The 12,599-nt window shown below is 27.4% G+C and overlaps 1 protein-coding gene across 1 annotated transcript; it reads right to left on the reverse strand.

Annotated features, from left to right (window-relative positions):
* Positions 1-41: 41 nt before the first annotated feature.
* LOC105627700 lies at positions 42-5,089 on the reverse strand. The gene is made up of 6 exons (XM_012208977.1): positions 5,060-5,089; positions 2,562-2,834; positions 1,948-2,211; positions 1,194-1,363; positions 828-899; positions 42-333 (listed from the first exon to the last, which is right to left on the reverse strand). Exons 1-6 carry the CDS (start codon positions 5,087-5,089, stop codon positions 42-44), a joined length of 1,101 nt encoding a protein of 366 aa, XP_012064367.1.
* Between the last annotated feature and the right edge of the window lie 7,510 nt (positions 5,090-12,599).

Raw genomic sequence — 12,599 nt, forward strand, 5'->3', positions numbered from 1 at the left:
GGAGAGAGGGAGGGAGAGAGTGTTTTAATAAAAGCTTCACACTAACCGAGACCAAAACCAACTACGTGTAAGAAAGAGGTGGTGTTTTGCTTCTCGGCGCGACTGTTTGCTTCGAGTAGTATTATCTCTACGGAGAGCAAAGTTCTCTTCATGTAATTCTCGATATCGAAGATTAACTGATTACCCAATGATATATATCGTCTGTTCTCTTTCGATTTCATACGTTTCACGGTTTCATCGTAGAGTGGGTGATAATCTTCGCCATAAAACTTGGCCCATAAAACACGCATCCCGCGTTTTTCTTCGAATGTGCCATCCATCGCGGATCCATATCTATTTCGCATAGATTGATTCTTTCAAAAAAGTTTCATTTGTATACTGCAAAAGAACTAGAGAGTGGTGTACATTACAATGTAATTTAATTCGGTTATTAATCTATTATTACAATATCTTACCACAAATACAAGTTATATATGCAACAAATTTTGATAGAAATGATGCATGTACACATCTTATTAATTAAAATCTTTACTATTATTAAGAGGAAAAATTATTAAGAGGAAATTAAAAAAATTATGTTCCCATATGCGATGCGATGTTTCTTCTCGGATATGTGTACAGAAGAAACAATTTAATTTTGAAATGAAAATTACTTTGTTTAATTCTAAAAATTTAGTTTGAATGCAATCAATTACTTAATTTAAAAAATTGATTTAGTTCCAATGACTACATTTATTAAACTTAAAAAAACTTAAAACTTTTTTCTCTGTGTATCAATAAATTTATATTTAATTAACAATTATATATTACGAAAAATTACTGCTTACCCATTATCCATATTGTTTTGCTGTGGCGTAACGGCAATGTCCTGATACTCCATATATCGGGGCTTTTCGAATCTACATGACAAATTAAACATACGAGTGGCTCAAATTTAATGATAACATAGCAACGACAAATTCTAATGTTTATAAAAGATAGTAGTAATAAAAATAAAAAAATATATTAAAAATGACTAATTGTTTATAATTTTAACAATTTTTTAACCGCAAAAATTTTTACAGTTATAAATAACCACATACAAACGAAACAAAAATAGAACACGCATTTACAGACACGACGGCAATGTTACGGAGAATTTGCACGTATAAAAATATTCCTGAAGAAGGAGGGGTTAAATAAATGCATAGAACCTTGTGCCTACAACACCCATAATAACTCCTTTGGGTTGGACGGCGTCTGGGTCACGGCTCACGATACCTCTATTATTTCGCGAACCATCGTTTATGAACTCCGTATGAGACGACACCACCATCATTGCCGACAGTTTAATCTCGTCGTAGCTCAAGCATTTTGCTAGGACCTATTCATGAAATTTTAAAGTTTATTATTGTGACGTCGATGAAGGTGATATACGAGAGAAGATGATGTTATGAAACTTGTTTTTAACATCCAATAAATTTCCAATATCGATAAATGATTAATGTACGTAACGTTACATTAATCTGTAAGCAATATAGCTATACTATAAACTTATAAAGTAAAAGAATAAAAAGATAAAAATAAGAATAGAAATTTATATGAAAATATTATTTGTAAGAAAATTGTGAAAAAAACACTTTCCAACTTCGTCATTTAAGTATATGTAACTACTTTTGTGATAATATAAAAAGAACAATTATATATTTTTGCTTTTATTTATTGAAAGCCAAAGCTATTATTTATTCAACCAATGTTTAGTATTGCTTGTATAATCGGAAAAGAATTTAAATTTTAAATAAATTAATTAACATAAAAAATAAATTAACATTAAAGGTCTTGTATGTATTTTTTCTATATTAAGTTTTATCATTACCTTATCTTTTTGTTTTACCTATAGATAATTTAACCGTAATAATTATTTTTTATAAAGTATATTGTTTAATTAAGACGACGTCATGTACTTACCAATGGTTCCTTCTCCTGATCAGTGCCAACACTCTCCCAGGCATCGAAGCCACTCTTGTTATCGAGTAATTTCCATCGATCGTTAGCTCCACAGAAGGAGGCCACTCTCTTATCCAACAGGCGATGGATGAATTGGATGAGGCCCATGTCCGCATACATGACTTTCTCAATAGTGCTACCATACAATCGCTTATGTTTCAACCATCGCGCAATCAAGGGCAGCATCGCTTCGTGTATCAGTGGATATACCGAATTTGCATTTAACTAAAAAATATCATCAAAGATCATTAAACATGTATTAAATTAGCCGAAATTATTACACATTATAAAAAATGATAAAAAGAAATATCTCAAATATAAGGAGTATTAGACAGAATTATAATCTTTAAACTATATATTCTTGTAAAGAACTTCTAAAAATTTCTAAACGAAACAAGTAAATTTTTTATAATAAAAGTTTCTCAAACTATTTCTCTCTTAAATTTAATTTAAATTAAAAGAAGTATTAATTAAAATAGAAATATTATTTAATTAAGCATTGTTCCTTTTCTAGCTCTAGTTCCTTTTATCCATGTATATTAATCGCTTGAACAAATAATTTATTTTATACAAACTTCGATAGAATCAGTGTTGATTCCCCTGTCCTTCAAAGCGGCGCATCTTATAGCGTTAATTGGAAACTTCAAGGGGAACACATTGCTTCGTCTGATTAGCTCCGTCACGCTGGTTGGCGGCAACACGGAGACATCGAGGCATTTTCTCAGTAACTCCTTTGTGTCATCATCGAAGGGCACGCCGTTGGGCGAACCCAACGTGTTTTCCCATGAGATCTCTGGCGGATCTTTCGCTAGCATCTGTTGTAGTGCCTCTTCTGCAGCTCGATTATTCTGTGAAAGGATATGCGAAGATATGCAAACTAATTCCCAAAATGCAAAAATATACCGCTGATATTAAATTTTCAATCTAATTTAAAAATTCCATAAAAAAACACTAATTTGATGTTGAATAGAAAATTTAATTCCCAGTAAAAAATTACATAATAAACAAAAATTTAGGCTCGTTTCTACCAATATAGTTTAATTTTAATCTCGGTTTAACTAACTCTTCATCTTTTTCCAATTCTGAGAATTAGAAAAAGATAAAGAATAAATTGAACTGAGATTAAAGTTAATCTACATTGGTAAAAACAAGCCTTAGACATGTTTCCTTGAAGAATTATTGAAGAAAATTCTTGCGTATTTCCGCATTCACGTTGCGTTATTCATGAAAAAATTTCAGTATAACTACCGCAAAAATAAATGAGAAAGCAATTAGAGGTAAGGCACGTTCGGAGAAACGTGAGTCATTTTGTTTTTGTTTTATATGCAATAAACGATATAAAAAGAAGAACACAATAAATGTTGATAATTTGCTTTCCAAATGCGCCATTATATCTATCTATATCAGAAATTTTTGTTAAAAAATATAAGCGAATAATTTGTTCTGCTAAGATTTTTTTAAAAGTAATTTGTTTATTGCAAGATATTGAGCAACTTCGCAACCTCGTGCGGACTCAACGTCATCGATGAAGTAAAGGGCTACGAAATCGATTCTAAGAAAAATTTTGCAAAACAGTGAATCGCCGCGTCGTTCTATTAATACAACCCCCGGCTGATTACAGCAAGGACGCCAGTCGCTTTGATACTTGAGCATGAAATCTGTTAAATAGCGTAAAATGTATCTGTTCATCCTAGCGAGCGGCTTGACTCTCTTCGTGGGCGCGAGCACATGCATAACACATGGATATATATATACATACACATGAATACAGATGTACCATGCACGCACATGCATTGGTGCCCGTGGTTGAGCCTTATAAGTTTACTTCATTTTTCTATTTACCGATTTTTGCCACCTGAACGATAGGGGTGAGCAAAGAGAATTCAGATTATTTTGTATTGTAAAACAATTTCAATGTTATTTCTTTCGCTAGCAGTTGTTATAACTTTTATACAAAAATATGACGATATGTTCGTGTGTTCTAATCAGGGCGTTATTTCGATATGTTTATATATATCATATATAATATATATCTTTTACATTTAAATTTAAATTATCTCAATTTTACACAAATATATGCATATTAATAAGATTTATCATTTATTTAAAATATATATTTTTCCTTTAATTTAATTATTACTAATTTAACAAATATCTAACAAATTAAATCATAATAACATATTCAGATATTGCTTTAATCGATTGATAGATTATACAAATGACAGAATTTTAATTAAAAAAGTATTATCAACGTCAATAAAATGTGAATATATCTTTTAACAATAAGAACATTATAAAATTAATAAGTTACAATTTGAAGTAAAGAATTAATTTTATTATCTTTATAGGGTAATTATTTATTAATATAAAACATTAATTTGTCAAAAAATATAAAAAACAAAAAATTTATTACATATTATGTAGGGATAAAAATATATAAAAAATAATAAATGGACAACATAAAAATGATAAAAAAAAATACAAAAATAAAAGATAAATTATAATAAAAATGCAAAATTACTTTTTATTCTTTATTACTTAATCATTGTTATTTTTATTCTGTTATGAGATTTTTGTTCTTTATTATTTATTATTTATTATTTATATAGAATTTGTATTTAAGAATAAAAATTCTGTATAAATAATAAAGAACAAAATAATTAAATAATAGAATAAAAAATAATAATTTGTTAATAGAAATTTTATATAAGTAATAAATTTATTTATCTGTAATGTTTTATACGTGATATCACTTTACAATAAAATAATTATTGAAAAAAATTAAAAATTAAAAATTAATTAAAAAAATTAAATGGGCGACAAACTCGATTGTTGGCGATTAGTATGCACGCGATCGACTCTAATCGCGTGATTAAATTTCAATTTTCTGTCCGTGTATTGAACAAGAAAAACATAATTTGTATATATTTTTACCATTACATTGTGCCTTTCATTTAGTAATAGAAATATCATTTTATCTGTTATTCATGGAATGCAAAGAAAAATAGAATAACATTTATATTGATTTGTGTACTAAATAGAAGGCACTCACTATTGACAAACAATGACTCACCTGACGGACGCAACAAGCAAACAATGACATGTTTGAAGTTTAATTGTTTCAATAAATTGTTTCAAAAAATTCTTCTTTTCCTTCTTTTTGATTTTCTGTCTTCTATGATATGTAATACCACACTTTTTTTTTTTAGAATTTTTATAACATATAAATACACAAATGTAAATATACAATATATAAATACACAAATTAAGCGATTATATACATAATTGGAAAGAAAGTCAACGAATCAAACTTATTTGTTGCTATCCAGTGAAAAATGATAATGGAATTGACATCGAATCGATGTCGATTCGATTTCATTGTCACTTCTCACTGGGTATTTGACTGGATAATATAGAGCAATGTGTCGCGTTTCACGATTTTTCACCTTGAAATAACCACGTTAGTGAACACACGTAATATCTTCTAGTAATATTCTCATACTAAACAACACATCTTATAAGAGAGATGCTGGTCCGCCGCTCTTTAGGCGCACATGCGCGCCTGTGGCATGGTGCACGCGCAGATCCGCGGATTTTATCTTTCGAGAAAGGAAAGGGTCGAAAAAGGATTAATCAAATTCGATGATGTTAAAAAAGTATTATTAAACTTTAAGTTCCCCCTAACAATTTCTTTAACCTCTCTTTTCAATATCAGTTATTATCTATACTAGTTAAGTATAGCTAATTGCGTAGTGGTGCCACTAATCGGCTCAAGTGGTGCCACCAATCGGCTAAGACGTAACATAGATACCCAAACGAAATCGGCACGCGCTGTTTATGTTTAAAAAACGACTTAAATTTATTTTTAAATGCCTGCAAAAAAATTCTGTTGTAATTGAGTGCAAAAATTCTGAGAAAAACAGTTCCGACCTAACATTTTATAATTTCCCATCAAGAAATTATTAATTGGACTAAAAAAATAAATGGATACAAGCTGTTAATCCAATGTGAGTGAATCATATTTAATTTAATAATTTAAATTAATAAAATAAATCCAAAATACACATGCAACATTCCGCACGCCAAATACATGTCTATGTATGCACTTTAACATCTGTTCTACAAATCTTTTACATAATGTGTAAATATAAGTTTTATTTTGTAGCTTTAGTTTTTGAATTCTTTAAGTAAAATTCTTAAAGTAAAATTTCCAAAAGAGTAAAAATACTGTCACCTTCGGATAAAAAAAAATTAAAATATTGCCACTCTTAAATAACAGTGACAGTATTTTGGAGTGAGATTTTACTATTTTAGAGTGAAGTTTCATGTTAAAGAATTTAAAGAGTATATATAAATATTATTATAAGTAATTACAAAATCATGCTTTCTCTTATGGCTAAAATAAACATAACATACATTAATTATTAGTTGCAACATCCATTAGTGCTAATTGAGAAATGCGCGCGCGCGTGTGTATGTGTGCACAATCTTTTAAATATTTTTTTCTTTATCATCTAAATTTTCATTTGCATATTTTTTAATTCCCCAAGTATTTTCAAAATGTTTAAAATTTCTAAAAATATACTTAAAAAAATTATTATTTAATAATTTGTTATACTTTTATGTGATTATCTTAAAACAAATTAATTTCTTAATACATACTTTTATAAAGAGGATTAGTCACTCTTGTTTCAGGAACAACTTTATCCATAACTTTGTCCCTGTACTAATTATTTCTTTTACATTCGTCATATGTTTATTTTTGAAAAGTTTTTAACCTATGTTAAAAAAGTTTATAATTAATTATATGATTATTTTTAGAATATTTTTTCAATAAATAAATGGCTAAACACGATTATTTTTAGATTTATACTTTTTGATACAGATTTACCACGAAAAAAAGTAATTAATATTAATACTTTGAAATCCGCACGTTATGTGAATTTGACTCATAATAAATATAATGACTAATCTATAAAGTATGTTGAATTAATACTATTTTCTATATGTATCATTCGCATATGTATCATTTAGATTCAAACATTCATTATGCCGCATTTCTCGAGAGACGGCGCATCATATGCTCATTCGAAATATGCAACTAGCGTATACGTTTTATTATGAGCGCGACACATTTATTATATAAAAATATCGCATAAAAATGAATATATTATAACAATTAAACAATTTGTTTTCAATTTAAAGCCAAATATTAAAGAATATAACAGTAACAAGCAATAAAATATATTTTTATTAATAAAAAAGTTATAGCATATAAAATGAAAGATAATTTTAATACTATACTGAGAGAACAAAAAATCCAAAAAAATCGGGGAATGAGAATCAGCATGATTTTAAGTTAATACGCAATATTAAATCTTTATTCCAGAAAATAGAATCTTTATTCCAAAAAATAGGACGTTTTAGTTCACTTTGGAACCATCCTCAGCAATATGATTTCAAAATATTAATCCTTTCATGTCCAAGAAAAAATCATCAGATTAATAGATTTGATGTTGTAATCTATTCGAAACATTAAAATTAATTATAAATATTTCGAAACCATTCTATCCAAGAGTTACAAATTAACATTAAAAAACTGGTGACTCACTCCAAGACATAGAAGGATTTCGTCTCGACATTGGATCAAAACCAATTAAAATTTATTATCACTAAAGAATATCAAGTTAAAAAATGCATGTTGATCGCAGCTCAACGATGATCGAACGAAACACTGATACATTTAATATAATAAGTAAGACATGTCAGGTCAACAAGGAAAATAAAAAGAAAAAAAGAACAATGTCAATATATAAACAATAATTTGTATAAACCGACAAAATGTAACTATTTAACGTCTTTTAATAATTGTATATAAGTTTGTACACTCTCTGTATCTGAGCGTAAATTGAAACTATTTTGTTGCATGAATATATAAAGGCACTCAGATATTAAATGTTTTTTTATTAAGAAAACGCTCTTTATCTAATATTGCGACATTCTCCCAATCGAAGTCAAATTCAATCCGATGTTCTGTGATTATTGATTGGTTGTTACTATTTCGATTAATATGATTATGATGCTCAGCCAATCTAGTTTTAAGTTTTCTTCCTGTCTATCCAACATAAGAGACATCGGATTTACATCGGAAATTTTATATACAATATTTTTTTATCTTTTCTCTTGGGAGGATGTTTTTATGTCCCTTGATCAAACTATTTAATTTATTTAAGCTAGTAAAAACTAATTTAGTGTTAAAGTTTTTACTAATTCTTTTGAATTCGTCTAAAATTGGAATACAAGGTAATACAAACCAAGAACAATTCCTCTTGATTTCTTCACTTGATTCTTTCTGTTGTATCGTACCTTTATGAATGAAAATTTTTAAACGTGCATTAATAGTATTAAATCAATCGAATAATCATTTTTTAGTAATGTACTGATAATGTGTTTAAAATTTTTTTGTGGTGATATTTAGGGTCCGATAATAAAAACGCTCTATCTGTCATATCTATTATTATGCCTCTTTTTTGTGAGAGTGGATGTGACGATAAAAAATTAAGGTATCTTCTCGAATATGTAGGCTTATAGTACCAGTCAAATTCAAGTAGAATGTTATTATTAATAATACTAATATCCAAAAAATTTATTATGTCATCGTCAAATTCTAATCCTTATATTGAGAGAGGCACCGAACAATTAATCGGTTTGTGCTGTCACTTTTGGACATGTTCTATTTGCGGATTCAAGAGAGAAACATATTGGAGAACAGAGTGTAGGTATCAATCTGCTGCAATTTATCTTCTAATTGAATTTTTTCTCAAACCGCTGCATTTTACTGTATAAGCTAGTAACAATTCTACAAATATATATCTTTCTACATCTTTAAAATAACGTTTTTTCAAGTTTGAAGTTTAAAGTAAAAAAGTAAAAATTAAAAAACATTTTTCGGCTAAATGTTAAAAGTTTCCAGAGTAAGATTTTATGAAGTGAAGTAAATTAAAATAAATATAATAAAATTCAATAAAATAAAGCGATATAAAATACAGGATATTAAAATTAAATGTAAAATCTAAGGCTTTTGGATTCATGTTTATATGATTTCTCTTCTTTTTTTAACTTCAAAATAATTAGAATAAATTCCTAAATATGATTTATTAGGTTATCTTATAGTTTCTGTTAATATTATCTATGGAAATAGAGAATGTTGTTTTAATAAAGAAAGACATATAATATTATAATATTATAATATTTTATTTTAATATTGTATTATTTTATGTTTTAAAGAAAAAAAAACAAGAAAATTAATGATTGGTTTTTTTCTACTTCGAGGAATGATGAAATATAATACTTTTTGATTCGATACTGTACTTAACTAACGTTAAATATTTATGAAATATTTATAAAATGTTTCTAAAATTCGAGAGAAACATTCCAAGAATATTCTGGAAAATCCTGAAATATTTATGGAATATAAAAGTAACACTGAAATATTAAAAATTGAAAGATTAAAAATTTCATTTATATATCATTACTATATAATATTCTGAGGATGTTCCATGTTTATTCTGCAAAATTTTAATTTTTCTAGAAATTTTAGATCTGGTCATCCTTGAATCATTTTTTAAACAAAATTATGCTATGAGGAATACATTTCATGTGCTTTCATCTTGAAGCCCAATTTTAGAGCATATTTCACAAGCAAAATGCTGCGTTCTTTATATTCTTTTCTAGGTAATTCTTGTTTACGAATAAATGCATCTCGGCTGCGACCGTATTTGTCAGTAGAAATGTGTACTACTGCTCGCTCGTAAATAATTGTCGTGATTATACAAGGCATATTCATATAATATTTTGAACATTTTATCAATATTTGGACAATTCTGTGACAATTATTTTACTGTATTCCGGAATATTCGGCACATTGGGAATAATCGAATGAATTTTCTATGAATATTTAGCGTTAGCTGGGGTAATACAATATGTATATCTACATACATTCACGCGCTAAAAAATGTATGGATATATATGTATGAGCACGCGTACATGTATTCGCGCAGGTGTACACAATTATTAAAAATATCTTCAGAAAAATGTCATCATCTTGCTTTCATAAACTGAATCGTGCACGTTGATGCGTTGATGGTCAACTGAAAAACAAGAAAACAGATTCGTATTAACTAATATCGATCCAGCTCAGTTCACTAACACAGGGCCATGACCGAAGTATTCGGCATACAAAATAATATTTAATATTATTTTAGTATTAATTAAAAACAATATTTTATAATTTAAACAAACAAAAAAAGTGCATATAATATATTTATAAATAAATTGTTTTTTCTTACTTTGGCAAACTTGTGGCTTGACTTTTTTAAGATGGTCCATCACTTTAATATGTTTTTAATTTAATTTAATCATTAATTATCTCTTTATATTTCTGTTAGATACGATCAGTACATTCCAAAGTTAGGGCTGTGTTCCAAATTTATTGCTAGCACTGAAAATGCTATAGTTTACGTTATATGCATTATAGATTTTTTAATACTTTATTTAAGGCAGTTAATTTTGGAATACAGCCTAAGTATAAATATGTATATCTCTACTATTTATGTCTATTTCTTATAAATAAATTATATAAGTATATACTTCCTATACTTAAAGTAACAAAGTGTATATTTTCTCTACTCAAAGTAATAAAGAAATAGATATATATTTAAAATTTAGCAAAAACTATAAGGGAAATTTTGATGCAGTTCATTACGGTAATGAAAAAATGAACTTTTATATATGTCATGGCCTGAAATTATTTTACATTTTTCTTAAATTTTGTAGTTTAATATAGACATTTAATAGTACAAGGTAGTAAATTAAATATTTACTTTGAATATTAAAAAGCACTATTGTCTAGTGATTTTAATACTTAAAATATGTAATTATCACTACACCTTTCAGTATAAATTGACTAATATTAAATTAGATATTTCTGCAGTAAAAATAATTATCTTTACAACTTTTTAATTAAAAATCGGAAGATATTGTTATAAAAATCTTTTTAATTTCCTCTTTTTTAAATCTCCCTTTGATTAAATATTTAATATAAAATATATTATAATTTATTTTTATTATTTTGCAAATAATAAAAGTATATTATTATGTAATAGTAAAAATTGAATAACAAAATTATATAATTTTTATTAATAAATTTTAATAAATAGATGGATTAAAATGTTGAAAATTAAGAGTTGCGCGTAAATAGTCGACCTCTGTATAACGTTGCAAGAACTGCGAGCTAGAGAAGCAAACGGTAATTTCATTTGTTAAAGAAATAAAGAAATTATATAAATTATATAACAATAGAATAAATTAATAAATCTTATTATTTATTATTTATTATATTTTCACATCTTTGTATAAAGAACTTATCATACATATCAGTAAAAAAATTAAAAGTCATATTTTTTAAACATGTTGAAATATAAATGCTTTTAATTCACTTCATAAAAATATAGATTTAAAATGATTAAAAAATAAGTCATTTAATATATATGTACGCAGCAAATAAGCAATAATAAATATGTAATAGATAAGTAAATAACGTTACGCCAAATTATTACTATCACGAAACTGATAAATATATAGTAGAAGCTTACGAACGGTTTACAATACAGATTATAGTACATTAAAATAAACAATGGCAGAAAAGAATTCATGGATTTTTAAAGACTATAAACATAATCTTCCATAAACTGATATATTAATTAAAAGAGTAGATAAAAAAAATCTCTGACTTTGCAAACTTAGTGACGAAGGGTTGATAAAGTAATCTCTAACCACGGTACCTGGCTAAGTAGTACATCGTATATCTTGGAACGCAAAACTAACCGGTGAACCGGTTTTATCAATTTGCATCGTTTGGTAAAAGTAAACCGCATACTTCTACAAAGTGCACGGGATATTCTCTAATCGTCTTGTTAAGCGCATTAGCAATTTCTCTCCATGACATCCCAATCGCGTTAAAGAGTCTCATTAAGCCGCGCGATCTTTTTCGCGTGCGCTTAAATCTCCCGGTCTCTAATTAATGCGCGTTGAGAAAGGTTTAGCCATTTTATAAAGCTTAACTTTATCTCGCGTCATTGATAAAAAAATTTAGAATTAAATATTAGGCACTTTCAAGATACTAATATAAAACTGCGTTTGCCATAAAGATGTGAAGCATACAATTATACTATAAAACATGCAAATTATCCAAGATTATATAATATGAATTATAAATTGTAATTGATAAAAAACAATATTAGAAATTACGAATTATTAAATTTTTTAAGTATCACTAAGTAGCCAATTTATATATCTGAACATTCTGCTAATATTTCAAGAAATCGATGAGGCGATACTATTACAGTTCTTTCTTTTTTTGCATGGTTGACAATGAGTCATTAGTAGTGTAGAAAGAGAGAGAGAGAGAGAGAGAGAGAGAGAGAGAGAGAGAGAGAGAGAGAGAAGAGAGAGAGAGAAGAAGAGAGAGAACAGAAGAAAGAAAGAAACGAAAAGTAAGTAAGTTAAGAAGTAAACGTAAGAGAAGTAGAAGAATGACGGACGTAGTACGGCGT

The sequence above is a fragment of the Atta cephalotes genome (genome assembly GCF_000143395.1).
Source record: "Atta cephalotes unplaced genomic scaffold scaffold00010, whole genome shotgun sequence".
Classification (NCBI taxonomy): domain Eukaryota; kingdom Metazoa; phylum Arthropoda; class Insecta; order Hymenoptera; family Formicidae; genus Atta; species Atta cephalotes.

Coding starts and splice junctions, on each gene's coding strand:
- LOC105627700 (XM_012208977.1), bottom strand. CDS start 5,089: ATGTCATTGTTTGCTTGTTGCGTCCGTCAG. Junction 2,835..5,059: donor TTGCTTGTTGCGTCCGTCAG/GTGAGTCATTGT, acceptor ATCCTTTCACAG/AATAATCGAGCTGCAGAAGA. Junction 1,364..1,947: donor ATCAGGAGAAGGAACCATTG/GTAAGTACATGA, acceptor TTTCATGAATAG/GTCCTAGCAAAATGCTTGAG.